This window comes from Bacillus rossius (assembly GCF_032445375.1).
Source record: "Bacillus rossius redtenbacheri isolate Brsri chromosome 9 unlocalized genomic scaffold, Brsri_v3 Brsri_v3_scf9_2, whole genome shotgun sequence".
Lineage (NCBI taxonomy): Eukaryota > Metazoa > Arthropoda > Insecta > Phasmatodea > Bacillidae > Bacillus > Bacillus rossius.
This window is the reverse complement of record NW_026962013.1, coordinates 15033843-15058079: the sequence shown is the minus strand read 5'-3', so window position 1 is coordinate 15058079 and position 24237 is coordinate 15033843. Positions and strand designations below refer to the sequence as shown.

The 24237-nt window shown below is 40.8% G+C and overlaps 1 protein-coding gene across 7 annotated transcripts in view; it reads right to left on the bottom strand.

Moving 5' to 3' along the window:
- The window catches only part of LOC134543313 (tyrosine-protein phosphatase non-receptor type 13-like), a 369574-nt gene that overhangs the window by 196942 nt on the left and 148395 nt on the right, over positions 1–24237 (bottom strand). For 5 of the 7 annotated variants that reach the window (XR_010076906.1, XR_010076907.1, XM_063388252.1 and 2 more), the window contains one exon: positions 21701–21837. Coding sequence is in view for 5 of the 7 variants with exons in the window: in XM_063388252.1 (XP_063244322.1) it covers positions 21701–21836 (136 nt within the window). In the remaining 2 variants the exon portion in view is untranslated. Of the gene's footprint in view, positions 1–21700; positions 21885–23071; positions 23270–24237 lie in introns of those variants that run through there. The other 2 variants (XM_063388250.1, XM_063388249.1) reach the window with 2 other exon arrangements.

The window sequence follows — 24237 nt, the reverse complement described above, 5'->3', positions numbered from 1 at the left end:
TCAATCGGTTTCAGCCCTAAAAAATCCGAACGTTTATCGATTCTAGCGAACAGTACAAAATACAAGCGCAAGCGGGATTTGCATATATTGGGCGATGCCTCCCCAGCACGCGTCGAAAGGTGTATTAAACGATTTAGTTGTCGTCGAGCCGTATAACCGTGATTAAAATTAAAATAAAAAAATCCATGTCTGCTTGAAAGCTAAATATAATACGGAAATTATGTTACTGCTTTTGAGTTTAACGAGACTGGCTAACCCGCTTCAGCCCATAGAGATTGTTCAGGGCTTGCTCGTGAAGTTGTGCGGTGTCGGAGTGTTATCCCCTGGTTCCCCGCGCCTAGAGGGGTTCCACAACGTCCATTTCTTTTTCATTTTATTATTTGCCCCTTTTTATGCAATCACTTGTGGACATCAATGGTAAAAGGAAGGATTAAATTGTTTTCAGCAAATTATTTTACGACTTCAATTGAGTTCTAATGATTTCACATTACAAAAAATTTCATGATTTGTGTTCCCTTATATGACGTAATTTCACTGTAATTTGACGTTAGAATTTTAAAAAATCAACCCAAGCGTGGTTTAGCAAGGAAATTATATCGGACTTTTTTTTTTTAAAGATAAATTAGAAAATCATCGTCGAAATTTAAGTTTCAGGTTGGCTTAAAAATGTTGTTTTAAAGATATTATTTATAAAATTTTCTTAGGGAGGGCAGTTTTTTTTCTTTCTATTCCCATCGCTTTGCGGGGGCGAAGTTACTGAAACGAGCGTCAGAATATTGGTTTTTCAAATCATGATCAAATCGGTGCGTTGGTAATAAAATCACCATTCGTGAAAATTTTGTTTTGAGGTTATTTTTACTGAAATCTTTAGTGAAATATTTCAATGCAGTAGCCGAACGAATACTGAATTTTGATTTAAAGTTTGAAACACTGGCGGGTTGTTCATGGAAGTGCGAAAATGATGGAGAACGTTGAGTCGGGTCGTTGGTTTCTGTGTATAGCGCATCATTTGCGGTTGCAGCGTGGGCGATGCGATGGCGCGAAGGGGAGCGACAGCCGGGCGAACCACGCAGACGGCGCAGACGGCGGCCAGCTGTTCCCGACCAGCGCCCGCCGCGCGCCGGGGCGTATCGCCGGAGCGGGCAGGAGGAACACACGCACCAGCGAGCGGCGCCGGGAAATCGCGGCCGTCAACAAGGCTCCGTGACGAAGGGGGAGGGAGGCGGGGAAGGTTTGCGAGCGTGGCCGCACCCGATAGAGCCGGCCAATCAAAAGGCTTCATTAAGGGACCCAGGGCGCCGTGAAACAGGCCTGCCCGCGAAAGCAGCGAGATACCGACCCCTCGCTTCCTTCCAAACAGCGTCGCTCCGCACGATACCCGAGGGGGGAAGATTAAAAAAAAAAAAAGGACTCTAAATCCCTACGCCAGAATCAATGATTTCAATCAGCGCGGAACTATAATTACTGTAACGGAACATTTCGCAAACGTATTCAGTAATCAAGAGGACGCTATATTGGAAATCCGTGATTAAGGAAGTGAAAGTCGCTAACGAAATAAAGCGAAATGAAGCGCATACACAGATAAGCAAAAAAATTTTGTTAAAAAAATATATTGCAATCTGATTTTACTGAATTATTAGAGCAAATACAACTATGTACGAGAAATTTAGCTTGGAAACCGTTGGGTTTGTCCTTGAACACGGGTAGTCGAGATTGCAAACAAAATGTTTACGAACCCATAAAAAGTTAAAGATTAATTATTTGCAAAGTACGCGCTAGCACTCTGCCCTTGTGCGATGTAGTTCCGGCGCTTGTCAGCCTGCCAGTTATCCCGCACAGAGTAAAACAACTGGTTTGTTTGAAATTAAAATTTAATTATAGCTCACTTTGGGCCATAATACTTACTTTGAAAAAGTGAGAGAAACTCGAGAGAAACCAACACGGTACTTCATTTAGAATATCATTGCTTAATCACCCAGTCGACATAAAACAATATTTTGAGACTGTAAAACTCGTTTATTTAATTTACCCTTGTTTCAAGATATAATTGACTGACTCCATACTAGTGCGTAGATACTTCATAGGAAACTAATGCAGAACGTTTTGTGGCAATATGTTTTCATCAATATAATCGGTCAAAATGGTACGTTAGGTGTGACCACCTGTTTGTCAAACCTGAATCTGTTCCGCAGGCGAGCACAACTTCGTCGCTCTCTGTCTAACTGCGCGACCAATGGAAGACAACCAAAACATTCCAGACTCTTTTGAACGATGGTCTTAAATGGTTCCACAATTATGCAAAAACCAGAACAGTAAAACGGCGTGGAAACAACTGGAAAGGAAAATATTACTGACTCAATAATATATATACTAACTTCAGTTGAAAACTGCGCAGATTTATTATCCAGCTAACTCGCAACATGGTTACATGAATTACCCCGTGAAAAATTTCTGTTACCAAAAAACCCTATAGTGTTATTAACATAATGATTGGCACTCATTAATAAAATTATGTAAAAAAAGAGCATTAAAAATATAGCATATTTAATTGTAAGATAAACATTTCAATATTAACTTTTACAATTACTTCTAAGAAACTCTAACCTAACAACCTAAAAATTATTAAATACATAATATTTTAAAAAAGAAAATGACTTTTTCATTTTAATCTCATAAAAAATTATGTATAATAAGATTTTCAAAGATATTAATATTTTCTCAAAAATTCCCTACCTAACCATGTAATCAGAATATTTCGCCGATGTTGGTTCATATACATTGCAAAAATTATCCACTGCTAATTCTTCGGTGAGCGAACCAGTTTTTTTAAGCATGCTTAGGTCGTAGTCACTTGCCACGAAAAACGTTAGTCTAATGGGGAAGTTACTGCCAGCAGGTATACACTAAAGATTTTCCTTCGGTCAAACTCCAAAACTTTCGCAGCAATTTCAAATACTCTCGGCAAGGTCATATTTCTTATAATTCGTTAGCAGCTTTCTGAATTTAGAAACTGTTCCTTTTTTCGAAGCCCAAACCCAGTGAGCAATTTTTGTCACTGCCGTACTCGCAGAAATGCACAGCCACACACCATCACAACAGCCGTCGACCGTTATTTATTTCTCCGCGAATTCGGGTTCGTCTCAGCGCCCGAATTCGACTGAGAAGCGCGCCAAGTCACACACACGCCTGCGTCATCAGCCTGCTTGCACATTACTGCCATCTATCGGCACACGATCACACTGGTCGACTTCCGAGTCCAATAAGCGTCGAACTATGGACAAGTTCTGAAACTTCTCATTCTATATGCTCATTCTATATGTGCTCACTCTCTCATTTTTTTTGTTATATTTGTCGTTAACGAACCACCAATAAAATACACAATAAAATAAGTATCCACATATTTTAGGAGATACCGCGTACATTTTTTAAAATTACTATTGCCTACCTATTAGAGCTGCTCTTAACCGATATTAATAATTATAATAAAATAACTACAAAAATAAAATAAATAGAGCAGCAATAAATAAAAATACACAACAAATAATTACGCATTATATTTGTTGTGGCCTAGGCAAGGGCCACACTGATTTAAGTGACCTTGCTTACAGTTGGGCTGGCAGAGCCACTTCCGTTGAAAATATTTACGAAGCGCGGAATCACTCGGCAAAGCAAGCTCATAATTTATGACATTAATTCGACAAATCAAACCACACCAGCGTACTATTGTCATAGGTTCAATGATTTCCAACGGGAAAATTACGACAGCATTGTTTTTAACAATCACCTCGCAGCCCTGCGGCCTTACACATCGATCGCTGGTTTGCGCTGTAGCACGTAATAGCCGACAAATACAAATACCTGCTCAACAACGAGGCCCTTCAGCCGTGAATCTGATTACGAACCACTTAAGGGCTTAGTTGATTAATGAGCTCTGGTTAGCTCTTGAGTTTCTGTTGAGCCCGCCATGCTGAGCTGCACTTGAACGTTGTCACTTTTTTTTTCCTTCTAGAACAACACCTTCGGATGTTCCAATTTAAGTGTTTCGGCGCCATATTCACGCTAGTTATAATCTGATATCGCACTTTAAGACCAGGGCTCTCGATCGACGCGCAGTCTTTACGTCGTGCACGAGATCTGAATGGTGACCCATAACTTTATATGGTGGAAAATGAAGATGAAGGTATAACGCAAGTGCCTCGAGTGCTTTGTAGTAGCTGTATCACGTGCTTAATGCCTCAAAATTATATTTTGGAAATATGTTTCAGCCATTTTCAGCAAGCCAAAATGCTATGTGGGATCCCGGTTTTAAATATAACATTAGCAATCTTTAAATTTGTAATCAATAAATACTCAGGGAACAATTTAAGTTTACCTAATTTGAGACTTGATTTTACTTCCTTGCTTGGTTTTACCAGGCGAGTGACGCAAGACAAGGATCAGCGAAGAAACGGATGAAAACCGTTAAATTCATTTTTCTTACCAACACTTCCCAAGTCTTCTGTTGCGAATTCTTCAGCACAGTACAGTTTTAACACGAGATACGGGAAGTAATGCCCCCAGCGCATTCTTAGTTGTTTTTCGTAAACAGAAGGTACTCGGTGATCTCGAGCAGAGCTCTCCGCACGCCGGGGGTCTTCACATCGCCCGCCGTGGCCGCCGGGAACAGGAGCGACCGCCCGGCAACCCGATACCCGCGGCCCGGCGACTCAGCAGGCGGAGCACGGGCGCGCCTGCCGCATAACTCGTCCAGGCGCGGTATCGGGTTATCGGCGGAATCCACGCTGCTTCGGTCCCGCGTCCGACCCCGAGGCGGCCGGCGGACACACCGGCCGGGCGGCGGCGCCTGCCCCAGGGGACACACCCGTGGGCGCAGAGCTCCAGGAGAAGCAACGCGACTTTAGAACTGCTCAGGGCTACCCAGTAGGGTATGTTCATGGAAAGCAATTAACAATGCGCTGATGACCGATAAGTAGTTTGGTTTCCGTATTAAATTTTTTAATTTTATTTTTAGAAGAGATAAAATGGCTACATAGCGTGTTTTCAGAGTAATTTTTAAGCATTAAAACAACTGTTACAGATTCTTGAAAGCAATTAAGGGACTTGCAATAAACATTTTTCTTTATTTCTCAGCCATATAATATAATATAATAGTTGTCCTATGCGCCATGCTCGATGATGTTCCTAGCGTGGTATTAATATGTCTAATATCGCTTTTAATTGCGAATGTTCAAAAATATAAAGACTAATTTTGAAATAATTTGTGTAAAAAATATGACACAAATTTGCAGAAAAAAAAATCTGTTGATCCGATTGCTACCAAACTTCACAGGATCACCCGCTGGTCTAATCTGAAGATTGCCTGAAAATTTCATCAAAATCAGTACAACCGTTTTGGAGTCCATAGGGAACACACACACACATTTTAAGTGCCAGCCCATTAAAAGTTATAATTGTTCAAAGGAACTCAAATAATAAATAATATATTATTAATATTAAAGATATAATTTATACCTCTCCAAACGGAAAAGAGAAAGCGTTCCCTATGCGAGATAAAAGATTTTAATCAGCAAAATGTTAACTAACCTGTTGAAAATATGAATGGAAACTTGACAATCACTCGCGTAACAGTGGAATAAGAAAGAGGCAGCTGGCTACATCGTAAACAGGCAAGAATCACGGTTAGAAACCAGTGAACTCGCCATTTGAGAACGAGGGAATCAGAGCTGGATACATCAGTAGGATACAATTCAAGGTGATTGAGAAATGAATTGGCATTGGGATTCCGTAAGAAACCACCGCAGCAAATTTCACTGAGTTGACTTCTGGGATCCACGAAACCAAGAAACTCCTCGAAAGGCAACAAAAAAAAAAAAAAAAAAAAAAAAATCAAGTGGTTCTCAGCGATTTCAACTCTGCGGGCAGTTTTATACTTCTTTCCCCTCTCTCCCTTAACTCTGGTCCGGCATGATACTGGGGACATTCCAGAACGTTGATAAATTTCGGATACGTCCCCACTCACTCCCCCGATATTCTATGACAAAAACGCCGGCATTATCCCGAAAAGAAAAAAAAAAAAACTTTGGCACGCAGGCGAGTTCTAAGCTCAAAATGAAAATTCAGGACGACGGCCTCGGAGGATTACCCGGGCACGAATTAAACGGCAGGGGACGGCTACGGGAAGGGGGTGCTGGTGAGAGAGGAAGCGAGAGTAGTGAGCGATGGGAAGTGAGAGAGGCAGTCAGGGATAGGGATTATGTTGCAGCAGCCCGCGCGCGTCGTTATGAAGTTGGGGCCAGCTGCGATGAAGGCACCGCAAGCACGAACGGGTGTCGATAGCGGGATTACCGTCTCTCTCTCTCTCTTCCTCCATCTCTCTCTATCCCCTCCCACTATCCAAGAGGGCACAATAACCGACTACACACCCCCTGCCCACCACCCCTCCCCCCGCAAACCCACAATCACGTCCTAAAAGTCGATGGCTCGTCATTTTTGGACGATGATGACTCGTCGACCGACATTCGCTACGACGCGAAATTCATTTTTCGAATTGTACTCGCTATGTGCATAATAGCATTTGCAAGTACACTAATGATCACTTTTACATATGTAGAAACTCTACCAGAGTAGTACGATTGTATAAACGTAATACTGAAAAAAAAATTGCAAACGATTACGTAAAAAAAAACTGTCACATGTTTGGGAGCTAGTTGATACTTGATACAGTTAAAGTATTTTAATTGCTGGGATTCAGGTAGCCTATTGTTCCATTTACGCGAGATGGTCTCTAATACATAATTTGTTCACATTGTTCTGGAGATAAATGTCTATCGAGATGCTGCCCCAAACTGAAGTTTTATTTATGAAAATGAGATAACGATAGCTACCTACAGTAGAGGGTAGTGGCCATATCATTGTTTACTCTATGTTGGCTAAGTCAGCTTCTGTCGGAAGTTATAGACACTGAAAATTAGGTAGTTCAACAAACATAATACCAACCTTATTTCTTACAAATATAATTAATTCATGACCTCCAATACGTTTTTTTAAATTAATTTAATACGTGGACTTCATTTATTGCTTACTAATCGTAAGCTAGCTACATTGTACAAGGAATCACGTAACTTGACACGTCACTTTATTGGTTTTTATGTAATGTTCCATACTTATCAAAATGGCTCCTAGTTTGAGGTCAACTAATACTTTCATGTGGCCACTTAAAAGAAGGGGAGAAAAAAAAAACACTCAAGATTCACTCAAATGGTGTGGATTAATAAAACCAGAAAATCATCAATTGTTTGACACGCTCTTCTTCACAGAAGAAAAAAAAAAAGCCATGCCAGGAGTGGCAACAATGGATGATGTTAACATAGACTGTAGAATAACAGCAAGGGCGAAATCAATAATTGAATTATTGTTATTATTGTTGGTGCAGGAAAAAAATTACCAAAATGAAAATAGTACTGATTTAGTATTTTATATTCTCTTAAACAATTATTTTCTATGTAGCATGAAGCGCAAAATTAGATGCGCGTAAACACGTTCTTAATCAACTGTTAAAATTCTAAAGGAGTTTGTCTATTTAAAAAAAGTAATTATAGTACTTTTAACAGGATACTAAGATTCATTTAAAGTAAAAACATAAAATTCAAACTTAATTTTTCTAACAGCTAAAATGACAATTAAGTTTATTAGTTATTGTTTACCATAATGTAAATGCAACTCACGTACGCTTTTAAAACTCAGTAGTGGATTTTTGACTTAATTTCACACAAAAACCGACCATGTCACGTTCAAGATATAATTTAATTGAGGTGGGTTTCGGCGTAATCGTACGACCACGCATAAACATAAAAAATAAGCGTATGATACAGAATTCTTCAAAATAGTCCTTCCTACATAACAAGGCTTTCTTAGCTATATATATATGCACACACACACACACACATATAAGTAGTTAGCAACACTCTAACACTGACTGAATGACAGACGTCAAGCTTAAACAGGGTCTAGAAGCATGCAATTTTGCATATATAACGTACGTGAGCACTAACAAAAGATTTTTGAAAATACATCCCCTATAGGGATTAAAAAAAGGCGAGGAAAGTTTGTATGGAAGTTTGTCTTTTTTGAAGTTCAAAATATGAAAATTGGTGGTTAGGCTTCTGTTTATACATAAGTCAGTGTTTTTTGGTAATTCATAAAAAATAAATGAACATATAAATAAACCTTCATTGTTACAGATCCTAAAAATTCGTTGGCTCGAGACTCAAGGCAGAGGGTTTCTAGAACAGCAGGCGGTCGGACTGAGAGGTCGCCGTACCTCCCCAGGACACGTGGCGACCCAAGCGGGAAGCAGTTACACTGCGACATGAGCTCCAACCACTACTTCCTTCGACCGAACGCATTACTCGAGGAAAGCTACAAAAAAAATTAAAAATCATTTTGCTGCTTCTCAGTTCCGGGAAACCATTTATTCCTGCTTTTCATGGACACCCGATCAGGACCGAACATATCCGAAGTTCGCCGCTGGCTCACACAATTTCGCGAGATTTAACACAGTTTCGTGATTTCTAAGTATTTTAAATGTAACTGACGTTACGCAATGAAACTTTAATTTTATTATTTGACGATCAACCCAGACGTGCGAAAACCTATCAGTACCTTCCAAAAAATAAAAACTAATTTTCGCGCGGAAATTTTTTTGTCATGTAACACATCCGACCTAACGTACACGTTAACTTTAACAATAGAAAAAAATAATCCAAGATGCACGAACGTGCTCGTCAATTGCTCCCGCTCCGAGCCCCGAGTAGCCGAAATAAGGATTCCAGCGGGTCCGAATATTTTGGAATATACTTTCCTGGAAATAGCTGGGTCCTGCTCTCGTTGCTTCTCAAGACGTGTAATCTTTCGACCGAGCTGGACTCCAGCCATCTCACCAGCAGCTATGGTAGAAGGATTGGTGGTGGTTGGGGGGGGGGGGGGGGAACTGGGCGGAAGAGGGTAGGCGGCATGCATTACGCCACCAACGAGGTCGTTATTGTTCGTCGAGGGCGCATCTGCTTCCGCCCTGGGCGTGGCCGACCGTTTCCTGGCCTGAGCGATGATGATTGCCCAGGTAATAAACTTGCCGGCGGGTGGCAGGGAGCAAAAGGGGTAGGGGGGGAATTTTTTCCACGAGAGCCCGAATTTATCAGTCTAACTACGGAGACTGTTAACCAAGAACATTGGATCTTAATTCCCAAATAAGTTGAACCATTCTAAGGAAAAGCACAGACAACAAGGGAGAAATTTATAGTTTAAGCTAATGGCATTTTGTGTGGAGGAATCTGCAACGAAGTGCAGGGAATTACTTGGAGAGAAATTAAGGGAGAGTGAATTATTAAAATTAAAAAAAAAAAAAACTTGATACAATAATGCAGCACGATGAAATTTTCAACATTACACTATTTTCCACAAACAAATGTTATGTATAGTCAACATGAGAATAATCGTCAGAATCTATAATAAAACAACCTTACGTTTTGGCACATTTCTATGCTTGACGTATTATCAGTTGACCGACACATAGTTCTCAAATTGTGAAGCTACTTCCGAACCACGGTTGTATTCCTGCGCGCCATCCGCACGCCCCAGGAGAAAATCCCAAACACGGCCAGCGGAGGGGAGAGGAGAACTATGGGGATGGTTCGACGGAATGCCGAGGGGAGCCGGGGGCTGTCTCCGCTCTCCCAGAGGGCGTAATCGCTACCGGCCTCCGGCGCGCCATTGTGGACGACGCAGCGCAGTATTTATCCTGAAGACCGTCGATTGCGGCCGCGGCTTCTGCGACTCAGCGCGCGAGACGAGGAGCAATCTCTTCCAACCCCTTCCCCCTACCCGAGGGGAAACTACCCCCTCCCGCGGAGCGCGCATAGTCGAAAGAGAATCGCACGTGCAGATACCAGGTTGTTGCACTCTAAACTAGATTCAGTGAGGCCTAACGAAATGATAGTAACAGGATCTTATGCCGATTAGATGTTGTTGACTGGTGATCCAGTGAAAATCGCCGGAACGTGTGTTTAATGCCGTCCCGATTCTCAGGGAAAACAGAGGCCATCATGCATGATGCATGGGCGTGAATCCCGGGGGCCTAGGGCCGTTCCTCGAAATTAATTAGCCCTTCACTGTGGAGGCAATCATAACTGGGAAACGAGGATTATAAACGTAACAATAACGCCCAAAATATTTTTTAAGGAGAATTTTCAGCTTATTGCATGCCTATAAATAAATATGCCCAGACCAGCAAGTGATATAACTTGTGTCTGTTAACCCCACGGGCAAAAACCCTTGAGCCACAGATTAAGGCCCCCCCCCCCCCCCCACCCCAACCATAGATTTGCACCCTTGTCCGAAATTAGTGAAAGTTAACAGTAGAAAATATCAGATTCAGTTGGGGAATATTCAACAGATTGCAAATGATTGTTACCAATTTAGAGCAGTTCCAACTTCTTCATATTTACAGAGTACTTGTTTCCTAGAGAACCACGCAATATTTCCGTCCGTGACGGGGTTTCACAGTATTTATAGTATTTTCCTCGCCAGTCTATGTGGATTCGCATTGTCTTACGTGGGACAACTGCAACAGGTGGTGCTATCTGTTATCTACGGCAAGTACGTTCTCATTTTGACAGATGTGTCTTTAGGGATCTGGAAATTAACGTTTCTTCGTCAAATCATTTTGAAAATTCGGCATTCGCAATTACGACGCTGCTTATTTTATTGTCATTATTACCACCTAGGGAATTTCCCTGTTCACTTAATATGATATTTGTTTTTAGGTCACAAATGTTATTTTCAAGCTGTAAAAAGTCTGGCCGCTATTGGATAATACTTAGTGAATATCCGGAGAGACAATTTGAGACGAAACACAAAATTACAGCATAAGTCTCACATAATAGAAATAACAAGAAAATGTGACAACCAACTGGGCGTGTGCTTCACTTATAGAAAACATTTTCTAAACTAAACACGTCCTCACTCATAAAATAATTCAATATTTATAGTACTTTTGTTTAATGAATGATTTGTTGTCTCCACCAGCTGTTGCCAGGGAGAAATAAGGTTAAATATTTCAAAAGAGAGGCCAACGGGAGACCGTTTTCCGTTACTCAGATAAAGCAGTATAAGTCCTATGAAAAATGCAGCTTTTAAATGCAACGCCGTGAACTGTCGGCGTACAGTGCTGGATGGAGGACAGTAATTCATGACGCGACAAGGGAGTTCTAATTTGTTTTCGTCTAGTTTACTGTGAAATACAATCTAAGAAACATAACACGGTATTCATATGTCATGACGAAAAGTTTCTTAAATTAGGTTTCTGGAACAACCCGAATCCGAAGTAACTAATACAAACGTCCCTTGGGAACTGCAATTGTATTCCAGACAATATGGATCGACTTTCTCTCAAGATAGCCAAATCGGTCTCTGGGCCGATCGAACAATCTCGCGAGATTCGAGACTCGACGCAAGGACAAGCGAGAGTGGCGAGTGCGAAAGCTCGTGTGGTGATAAGCACTGAACTGAAGAGTATGCTGAATGTTGACGATACGCCCGAAGGTGGCGGGGCTCTACGCAGGCCCGAAACGAATTCACATTCTCTTCGGCTAGGCTGACCCGACAACACCCCAACAAAGAAATCCCGTTGCATACCGAGGCAGCACGACCTTAGGGAGAAACAAAGGACCAGAGGACAAAAAAAAGGATATCCTGCCTTCTCCCTATTATCTAATGTAAAAGTTTTCAATATCCACAAATTAAAAAAATATATATGTAAATACTTTAAATGTTACTGTAAACGTGATCTGCGCGTCTCGCATAGCTTGTTAAGTTCCCAATAAAAATTGAATTAGCAATAACAGACTCCCAATGAGGGTGAACCCAAGCATTAAAAAAAGCTCGACACTCAAAAGGAATCTCCGCCAACATGTCGACGGCCTTGGTTGCCATTTCGGGGGCGGTCACCACGGACGACGGGAGAACCCAGGCATGAAATATTAATTAGCTGGTCGGGCGCCGTCCTGCGAAGAGCAAAAGCTACCACGCGACAGTGTCCGCCCGTCGCGACTCTACACAGCTGGGGCGCTGTAAATCCCAGGAATGTGATAAACCATTCTCCGGGCGCGCGCGAAAGACGGCCGGACAAAAGAGGGATAAAAATAGAACACTTTTATCTGGAGTGTTTCAGGGGCGAGGGTGTCACGCGCAGGAGGAAGCGGAAGACGGAAGAGTGAAAGGGGTGGGTGGTGGGGAGGAGGGGCAGGCGGCGCACGGCGACAGCGTATAAACCCCACCCCTTGAACCTGCAGCCGCTTGGAGCGAAGCATCGAGGCGTAACCGCGCAGACATGGCTCACGCGGGCAGTGTTGCCCGTGGAGGTATTATTCCATGGAGCCCTGAAGTTAAAGTCACTCTGGTCGGCAAAACCAATCGTATCTGTATGAAGGCTACCTCGACACAAATGTCGTGAGCAAAGCTTCAGAAGAAATCACGCGATTTGAAAACTGTTCAAGATATCAGTGCGATGTATGTTAACGAAAAGCATTAAGGATCACTGAGAGTGTTTGAGTAGTTCTGTTTCCTTATTTCGTTTTTAAACTGTGTAAATAGCTAAAACGCGTGTTTTCAGAATAATTTTTAGGCACGTAATTAGCGGTGGAGATTCTTGAAAGCTATCAAGGAGCTTGCTTTAGACTTTTAACTATTTCTCAATGATATAATGTTATGGTTACGCACCAGTTCAGAGCCTTGCTTATACATACAAATTACTTAGTTAAACCAAAGTGCACGTGATGTCTTTTAATTTTGGGAAACCTCACAACTTCTATTTTACAACCTGGTTGATTTTTATTGCTAGCTCCTCGGTCCAGCACTAAAATGACATCAAAACCTGCTGTAGAACTGCAAAAAATATATATATATCATGCGTTAGATCACAATAATGATCAAATATACTCTATTATAGTTTGATTAATTATTACACACGTGCAACTATGGAACAAAAATTTAATATAAAATGTCTGGTTCCTGCAGAAAACATTGCAAAAGTAGCTCATGTTAAGCAAAAGTTGAATAAATAATATTAAATAATTTAAATAACCTATCACACTTCTTGTGGAGTTTTTTAAAAATAGTTAAAGGGGCACACTAAATTATTTACAATCTCCTAATTTTTTTTCAGTTCACTCATAATGGCATTGTCTGTCTACCAAATACAAAATCACCCAAAGAGGCAGCGACTGTAAAAACAAAATTCACGACTCGAAAAAAAGAATGGTTGGCATTTGCGCCCTTCGTACTTATTATTCCTCGAAGCACGAACTTAGGACCAGTGACGCAGAAGATGATAAGACAACCCAGGAAAACAAGAGTGTTTTGATGAAGTGTGTGGAAAACATTAACGTATATTTAAAAAAAAAAACATAGCAAACGTTCACTGACAACCGGAAATTCAGTGCTGCCTGGGCGATATAACCCACACACTCGCTTAAAACGTTTCTCACTAATTTATAAACTGACTGTTTAATACTTTCTCCCACTCCCGTGATAAGTGAATAGAAAATAATTAATGTTATGATAATAATCAATCTATCACCAATCATGCGAAAAGTATTCTATGACTTTAAGAAGTATAGCGACGAGTAAAATTAATTAAGGAAAAATGAGTAGTTAACCAGTTAGTTTAAAATGGAAAAAAAATTAAAATCAGGTGTTGTCGAAAAAGTAGATATACATTAATGAGCATGGATATTATAAATATCGAAATTATCAGTGTTTGAGCCAAAACCATAAATAACGACTTATTATAAATCCTTCACTTGTTCAGAGCTTCACACATTAAAACACTGAACACATTTAAAATGATCCAATTGCAAAGTATGCAATTACTATAAGATAAAACCGAGTGATTCCTAAGACCAAACTTAAATTAATTTAAGTACTAAATTAAATACTGACATAAGTAAAAACACAAATACAAGCCAATTACATTAACGTGTAAATAAATTGTGCTTGAAACAATATAGGCATATATTTAAAACTGATATGGTCCTCCATGTAAGGAGAAAAAAAACTAATAGCAAGAAGACACACTTTAATTTAGTTCGATTTTTTTCCAACAGGTAAATTATTGCATGCATTTACGGGCAATACCTACATTGCGACGATTAGAAGTTCACAAAACGCAAAATACTAAAATTTGCCATTGATTTCACTGTCGATAAAAACAAGGCCACGTGGCCCAGACTTGTTGCTTGGTCAGGCAACACCGCCTATATAAATAGAAATATAAAACGGAATTTAACCGTCAGAATAATTATTTAGCAGCTATTATTTGATCTTCATATTTCCTTTGTTGGAATATTATTCAATTTTATCATTAACAGTGATATACCTCTATTTTAGTTTCAATTAATAATAAATAAGGATAATTTAATATCTTTTTTTTTAGGTCGAAGCTAAATGCGTAACTATGCTTCTTTTTCGAGAATAATTCCATTAATACAAAACTTTTTGATTGCAATTCAAATGTTATAATTTGCAACGGCACCGCCATCACGGCCATTGCGGGCATCGGGGGTCCGTCCTCCAGACTCGGGCATCGAACCACGGGCCCGCGAGGAGTTCCAGGCCGCGTATGGCCGCCGGCCGCCTCCAGTTGTGGAAACAGCTATTGGGTTCGGTGACCCTGAGGTGTGTGTGAACGGGATGATTTGGCAGCAGGGGCGCAACAACTAAATTTCCAAAGAGAGGGGGGGGGGGGGGGCAATATACCTTTTTATAAAGAATCATCGATCCCCCCTATTGAAGCGGGGGGTCCGGGGGTCCTCCCCCGGGGAAAAAATTTGTATTTGAAGGTGAAAAATGGTGCTATTTAAGCAGTTTTATCATCTAAAAATTGAGTACACAGCACTTTCATTGCTCCCGTTTGCCCCCACTTCAAGGTTTCAGAGGGGGGGGGAGGGGGAAAAATACCCTTGCCCCCCCCCCCCCCTGTTGTTGCGCCCCTGTTTGGCAGGGTTGCGTCCAGGACTCACACACCCGCGCCGTGCCGAGGGCAGTTTCGAGAGCATGGTGGGTCCGCGGGTTCGAGTACGTGGAAACAGTTTTAGTGGAAACGAGGCCGCGTGGCTACTTTCGACCGCGAACCGTGGCGCCCCTGGCGGGGACAGTCGAGCGAGGTGTGTCCGCCTTATCCCCTCGCCCGCCCGCGCCCGGTCCCTGATCTACGTCACTGCGGCGTGTAGGGCCGCCATTGATTACCCCCTCCTCCTCCTCCTCCTCCTCCTCCTCAACCCTCCTACAGGACCCAGAACCCTGCTTCAGCATCCTCCGGACCACTATAGGCGTGCCGGAGCTGTCGGGCCCGCGAGATGAATATATGTCCACGCGGCAGGAGCCCGCGCGCATTTCCTAATGGCCATTCCCCCCTCCGGCTGCGTGAACCGCGACGAAGGCGCCATCAATCAGAAAGACACGTCCATCCTGCAGATTATGGCAAGCGCTAACACAGCACACGTGCTCAGATGAATAGGTAATCAATTAGAGGGTACTATAATGAATGAATGTGTGTGTGAATGTGTGAAGGATGACAGTATCATAATAAGAATTTAAATAATATTTAAATATTTTTTTATTCAAAACAATATTTAACATGTTTTAGGTTAGCTTTTAATTAAATATATAGTTTTTGATTATTGGAATATTTTGCATGGTTTATATTAGTACTAAACTTGGATGTTAAATAGGTAGATGATTAATCAATAACAGCTGTAATTTGTTATGTTCAATTCCTCGATATGACTTAATTTACGTTGTTTATGTCTCATGGTTTAGTGTAAGAGAAGGCGTACACGCCTTAAATGCCCCCAAAAAAAGTGGAATAAACAAGTGTAAAGTATGAAAGTTTCACAATCATTTCAAATCAATGAGCTAATTAAATAATAAAACGAAAATTCATATTAAAACTTTATTTAATTTATTCACAGATATATAAAGTAAAATTAATGCTTTAGGAGAAACTAACGAGCAGTAGCATATTAAAAAATAAATTCGTTACAGAAAATTTACAACAAAATAAAAATATATAATAATAGGTTGTATATAGAGCTTGTAACACTTGGAAAAGAACAGCACTAGGCTATAAAACTAAAAAGAATCACAGCAAGTAAAATATTTCCAAATTTATTTTTATTCATCAAAAACAATATGTCGGAAAAATACCACATCTGGTACTGAAACGATAGACCGTCCGTGACGAATCAAAATTTTATTCTTACACACAAAATCTTACACGAAAGTGAAACATCGTAAAATACGATATTTTTTTGTAGCTTTAATCCGACCACCCTCCCTGACCTCTGACCATAAAAAATACAACCATGTTATGAAGGGTGTCGGAAACTGCGCTATCCCACGATGGGAATACAACCCATATGCTATGTACTGATGCAAGAGCTATCATCACAAAATACGTGGAATGCTGCCATAAAAAAAATCTATTTGGCAAAGCAAATAATTTAGGACACAATTCCCTATTCAATCAAAAATTATCACCTCAAGAATACTGGTCCTAAGATCATAAATGGACAGGATCCTTCCTTCACAACTTCACTCAAGTTAATGAACAAGAACTGATTAAAATTTGACGACTTATTGAGCAAAAGAAATACTTAAGAAAAATTACACAAAAAGGATCTGAGAGTCATTATCTGTCCAGACCCACAGTTTGACCGAATGTCATACTACACATTAATTATTAAATCTATCTTAGTTTTCAGTATGGCAATATAAGTATTGCTAAGTATCAATTGTATAGAACTGCAGTTACCGCAGGGTACTTAACTGTTTCACGATTACTTCATGCAGGAGTTTATTTATTTTGTTACTTTCTCAGCAAATGTTGGAAATATTCACTTACTATAGTTGCACAACAAAACCTATATAATAATGGAGACCGAAAAAATTCTCAGTTTCAATTGGCGATAGGGTAAAATTAAAACTTTTTAACATTCAGCTACTTCTGAGATTGGCCTACAGCTTGTGTGGGACTGTGAGCCGATGATAAACTTTCGACCATAGAAGGATCGAATCACGGGAAACCCAGCTAAGCCATCCCGAAACGAGCAGCCAATGAAAAGGCATAATTGATCCGTGTACGTCGAGGACTGTGCAATCTATTCTGGAGGTCATTTAGCCCGTGCATTTTATCGTTCCCAAATAATAAGCGACATACAAATAATGAATCGTGTTTATATTATTCATGCTGTATCATTTGCTAAAAGTATAATGCAAAGCAACACAAAAAAAAGTAAAGTAAAAATGTATGATTTAAAAATAATAAACTACAGACCACGATAAGAATAGCAATACCTTTAAAAAAAATCGGAAGCGAAACCCGTTGTTTGGTTAGCTTTTGAGTGCTGTAAGTAAAAATATTTCATTTATATAAAAATAAATTGTAAGTTTGTCGCCTTTCCCAACGGTTTGAATATATCGCAACGGACGTGCCGTCGTTTTGAATAAATCAGAACATGAGCAAAGCGAAAGAAGAAAGAGAAACAAAGGGAGCTTGATGCAAACTCACGACAATAAAATAAAGAGAGAAAAAAATTTCACAGGAGGGAAGGAAAACCTAAAGCAAGAAGAAGTGTAGCTACACTGATGGGATGGAAGCCCACACACAAAATATCTCGCAAAAGATTGGCATCTCGGCGCGGCGCTACGAAACGGAATTGTGAGAGAGATGATTAAGAAGGGGGCGTGAAGGGGAGCAAGAGAAGATAGAGGTAGCTCTCAAAGAGCCGCGAAAATGACGCAATCTTTATTTGAAAGCCTCAGCTGTGTTTCCGTCTTCCCTATAAGATGATACGCGTGTCCACCATCGCAGCTGTGATTGAGTTGTGCTGCAAGAACCTGACAGGCCAGGAACGCGGTTCGATTCCCCAATGGGACAGAAGCTTTACACTTATACCAAAGACTGTAAATGCAGAGTTAAAGAACACACACATATAACAAAATAATTAATAAACAACTTACACATTTTTGGTATGGTAGTTTATAACAGGCGGATTGGACATAACACCCCCTACTCCCTTACAAAAGTACGAAAAACTTTCGGAAACGAATTGGACATTAGCACGATAAAAATTCCACATTAAATAAATTCACATTCAACTAATGATAAAAAATAAGAATCTATACAAACAAAATTGTGACGCATATATTTGACACACTTGGAGAACTAACTCTTACTGGCTCGCTAATAGAAAGCTTATGTATGCAATTTAATCTTGAAAACTTGTGCTTGAATCAGTAAAAAAAACTTTTACCTGTAGCAGTAGAACTCACTGCAAATGATATAAACCAATAACGGACGCGCGGGTGTGCCACTGAAGAGATCGGCCAGCCAGCATCATTCAATCAATTTCTCGATGATTTCAGCAGTTTAAAGTTAAAAAAAAATACTAAGTGAGAGCGGAGGCGAAACCGCAACCACACCCACCGGCTAGCCTCGCCAATCCAAGCCTCGGCGCCGGACAGCGGGCCTCCAGACACAAAGCGGTGACCGGGACCCAGACGCGAGCATTAATAATGCAACGGCGGCTGGTGAGCCTACAGGGCGATGTTGTGGCGAGAGAGAGAGGGTGGTTAGTCGTCGAACTGTCAACAACCATCATCCCCTCGATCTCCTCCGCACGTGGGGAGGCAAGGGGGTCTTGTGTCGGCTGTGTAAACTGTCAGCTGAGGATCACGTCAAGGCAGCTCCATAGAAAGCTCTTGTGCCAACACGGCATAAGCTTGCTTTAACAACCACAACACTCCCACGCACGGGGAGCAGGATGTACAGGATGTTGCATGGACTGAATCCCGGACGAGCACACATGGCTTTACCAGCACTGCTCGAAGGCGGTGGTAGACGTCTCCCACGGAAGAGGCGGAGGGAGGAAGGGGGGGGGGGGGGGGACTCGCCTAGTAACGCGCCGGTCGCACGGAACAATCTGCCCAACCTTCGGGACCACGGTAACTTCTCTGCCCCAGCGCGCATTCCACGCCTCTGAAGAGGTCTCCCGTAGGACCCGAAGTCCTAAAAGATCTATCAAAAATACATCATTACCACGAAACAAAATGATAAAAATGTGATAGCAAATAGCCGGCAAAGTTGTTCTACGCGACCCCCCCTCCCCTACGAAATGAAATTCTACGCACGGTCCTGATCACGCCTTCAAACAGTCCGTGCGGAAAAAAACAAAAACAAAGCAAAGTTATTTTTAAAAATTTTTCAAAGAAGATAATCTACAAACATAATGACGACGTCGATGCGAAATATAACCAATAAGCTTAACTACGTAGAAGAATTGAGTTCTTGTCAAAGAAACGATCGAGAAGCATTATTCTGAAAAATAGCGAATATCCAAATTAAGAAACGCTAGTTACAGCTGGTTTCGACCAGAAGTTCCGACACTTAACAAGAATAGTGTATTTTGAAGCAACTACTGAAAGACTTTACTTCACTTCGAAGTGTATAATTTCTCAAGATCTATTCGCTCCGATGACTGAGATTTCATGAAGAAGTTTTCGGAGTTATAAAGATGTTCAGTGGTCTACATATCGGCGGAGCATGCGCTGCGTACGAACACGCTACGCTTCGTCCAGCCGAGTATTTCTACGAACAAAACTATTCAGCGAAAAAGCGAAAAAGCACCAGTTCCTTATGGTTGGTAAGGACTAGGATATTCAAAGGTATTTGTGATGTAGATTTAGAATTATTTAATATTTATTTTCATTGGTAAAATAATGCTTATATATATTATAAAAGCATCCAAACAATTCCATCTTTGTTTCACTTCTTGAATATATTTTTAACTATTTTCATTTGTATTGATTTTCTCCTGTATTTGAGATCACTAGTCTTTATTGCACTAATTTTTTTATTAGATTCATATAAGTTCCTGTTGCAAAAAAAGGGTCTCAATTTGTTTTGCTATTTGAAGTGAATTACCAGTATATTAATTTGACCCCAGTAATTTTGAGTCACTTACTAGTAATGGATGCTAGGATAAAATTAAAACTTATGTTATCTATGTTTAGTTGTAAAACGGTATAATTCAGAATCGTACGCGTAGTGTTACATTTTGGCGGTAATGTTTGTGATTAGGTTTGAGTATACGAATTACATTCGAAAAACGCGTGAATTTTATTTTCGATCTTAGTCTTCTATAAACAACCAGGTTAAGTTGGCATCCACTGTTTATCATAACGTATTAATCTTCCTGGACAGTAAACTTAGAGTTAAAAATTTGAATGTTGTCGCTCAGTTGATTACAGTTGACAATTGTGTTATATAAAAAGCTAGTATAGAAATTAGTAGTTCTATGTCGGACTATATGATTTCGTGCATTTTCTTGGCTTCTGGGTGTAGGCCGTGTCAGGTAATTGTCATGCGACGTTTCGGCAGTCACTGCAGCTGAGTCTGACTCAGTCTACCTGATGATGACTGTCTACCTGATGATGGCAGCTGCAATGTCTGCCGAAACGTCGCAAGACAAATTACCTGGCCTGGCCTACGCCCAGAGGCAAATAAAATGCAGGCAATGGCCGTGAAAGCCTGCGATCTTTATAACATAATTTGGTGCTCAGTAAAAGGATTTGTCACTCCCATCGCGTGACGGTAAATTAGTAATATTCATACAAGGTAACGTAAAGACATTCTAGACGAAGGCGGTTGATCCAAGACTGTATTTGACAACGCACTTGGTACACCCGGAGCGGCACGACCAATGGCTAGAGACCGGAAAAATTCGCGAATTCATTTCGCGACAGGCTAAAATACAAATCGTTATACCTCAGTGCTACCTCTGCTATTGGCTCACAACTCACCTGGATGACTCTGGGCCAATGAGAAACACCCAACCAAAGCTTTATCGAATCACAGGCTGCTACGTTGGGACGTCTCACAAGACAAGCAGCCAATGAGTGGGTTACATTTTACCGAGTGTACATAGAACTATGGAGTTCATCCCGGAGGTCATTTAACCCGCGAATTTTTCCGGTCTCTATGTATTAAATGTTTCCATCGCACGCACTAACGACTAGGGACCGGAAAAATTCGCGGATTCAATGACCTCTAGGATAGCCGCCATTATCCTCTGCACTTCTGAAGTAAACACGCGTGTTCATTTGGTTACTAAATTGCGAGTCGTCTCCACTGGATAGCTTGTGATTCGACGCTTCTTTGGTCGATAGTCTCTCATTGGCCCAGAGAGCTCCAGTTAAACCGCGAGCAAATAGCAGTACCAGCAGAATTATACAATTGTTTGAATTTAAGCCTATCACGAAATGAACCCGCGAATTTTACCGGTCTCTACTAATGACTAGAGACCCGGAAAATTCGCGGGTTCAATGCCCTTCAGGATAGACTCCAATATCCTCTACACACTCGGGCAAATGCCAACTGTTCATTGGCTGCTGACTTGTGAGTCGTCTCGACTGGGTGGCCTGTGATTCGACACTTCTATGAGTGAGGGTCTCTAATTGGCCCTCAGTCCTCCAGATTAACAGTGAACAAATGACAGAAGCAGCACTAAGGTATAATTGTTTGAATTTCAGCATAACACGAAATGAACCCACGAATTTTTTTCCCGGGACTCTGGTTATGACTCACCGGACAGGAAGTGGTCCTGCAGCGCCTGCGCGGCCTGGCACAGCAGCGCCCACAGCTCGGGCTCCGACAGTCCTGCCTCGCCCCTCAGCTCCACCACGTCGGCCAAGGTCACCGTCGAGCGACGAGGCCTCCACATCCTGCGGGCAGCGAGCACGCCTGCTCGTTCATTCCCAGAGCTGCCAACCTCAAATCACACCCATCAGTAATGGCAATTAGGTATATGAAAAAAGTACGCGTAAATAATGCACGATAAATTTTTCCTGGGGCATTATAACACACTCACAAGATAAAACAACGACAATAATATGCAAAATAAAAATAAAAATATGAATACAATGCAAATTAATACATAAAAAAATCTATTTGAACAATACAATCATCTGAATATGTAAGAAATATTAATAATTTTACTGGATATTTTGAATCTTCAATTCAATGTATTCAAAGTTAAACTTTAAAACAACTGTCTTTTTATTTGCTTCTTTTATCCTGGTTCGATAAGAAATGTCATGTAAACAAACAAGACAAACACAAGGACTTGTAAACAGTAACTGCGTTCGTTACTTTCGTTTCTTCAGATGTAGCGAAAAAACGAAGATATAGATTTATTGCTAGTCACGGCTTTAAAATGTTCTGCATGTTTCTTTGATTCAATATGCCGTCTACAGTCATCCCTTTCACCATGTGCAATCGAAAAGTCACACGCGCATACATTACAAAACCGTGGCGTTTCAAACATTTGAAAACGACAATCATGGCCATTCTTTTGAATATTTAAGTGGAAAGTTCTGAAGTCTTGCGTGTTTTTTCCCACAGATGCACATTATTCTGTCACACGCTTCATTTCTACAACCGGCACTGAAGAACACAACACTATCGAAAAAAATAAAAAAATTTTCACGTCTGTAGACACGACAAAAACCGGACAAAAACACTATGATGAAAAAAATGGCTTTCAAGAAATAAATTAATACAACACAGGTTAGCCAAAGTACCGTACAAAAATTATCGTGATGTAAGTAGCCTTCAAACGATAAGTCCGAGGATATGTACTAGTTGTATCGTACAACGGACGTAATACCATCCCATTATTATTTGAAAACACGAGAATTAATTTACTTATTTCGACAGTACATCGTACATGCGCACACTTACTAGTTCCGTTATTTGAGCAACCAAGCGAAGTATTCAAACAGCGTTCACGAAACACGCACAGCAGAAACGTAAATTTTTCCGTTACCATGCAGCACAAAGCCTCGTTTCCGTAATAAACTAGCGATGTTCCGTAATTCCGTAATTCGGGGTTAAAATCCGTAATAATTACGGAAAATCCGTAATGGTTGGCAGCTCTGCATTCCCATCGGTACACACCACTTGATCACCTCTGGAAAACTCTTAAGGGGCCCGCCTCGTGGCCGATTTTTTCACCGCTCGGGCTCAAGAGTTGTAGTTTTTCCTCCAAGCAGGGTGGCGAGTCGAAGAAACACTGAGCAGGGAGGAGGGCAGCTGGGGAGTGGGGGGGACACAGCTCCGGCCACCTTCCTCTTCCCTTCTTCCTTGACGCGACCTTGAACGCAACACGGGAGGAGGGGAAAAGACAGACGCAGAGAATGAGAGAATGATAGCAGGCCGTGGTGATAAGGAACGTGTAGCTGGCGACCGCTCGCTTCCCTGTCCACAGCAATGCATATTTGTGTCCTGAATAATCCACACGCTAGGCTATCCCGTACAAGACGCACAGTATAAGCCTATATTACGCCAACAGTTTCCCAAATTATAATGCTCTATCTGCTTATTATAGAAACACAAGTCTTGCAATTTTTAAGATCGATATAACATTACCTAAAAGTACAGACCTATTAAATTACTGGTAACTGAATGATAACATTTTCTAGCTCTGCTTGAACCAATAAACATGCCCAGTTTAATACATTTTCCTGTCATTAAACTTTAGCGTAGATTTAACTTATATCGGTTTTAAAAAAACCTTGTTCTAAAGGGGAGTATGTGCAAGTAAAAAAGGTAAACATAATTTCTGATGAAAAAGAATTTTTGGAATTGGTTTTTAAATGACTTTGAAGAAAGCATATATTTTTTTTTAATTTAGTTGATAACCTAATCTGGAACATATGTTTCGTACGTTGGCGTTTCAACTTCTTACACTACAGAATTTAATCCTCCAGTTATTGTTTGTGAAGGTTAGGACCGCATATTCTTCATTTAAATTAAGCCCATTACACAGCTGCCAAATTTATGCTATACCTTCAATTATACCCATGGGGATAAAAATGAGCAAAAGTTTATCCAGCAGAAGAGAAGAAATAATTAGTTACTCCATTCACACGATACCTAGAATACTAACAGAAAACCTAACAACGCATTTGCCGACAAATCATGCTTTTTGGGCTAGGATAGACATGTTATTGTCCATTCAACCAATTACTGAAAATATATAAAAAATCTCACGGTGTATTTAAAAATAATGTAACCTGGTGGATGAACTTGGTATTTAATCTTCCTGACTTCACTTGCAAAAA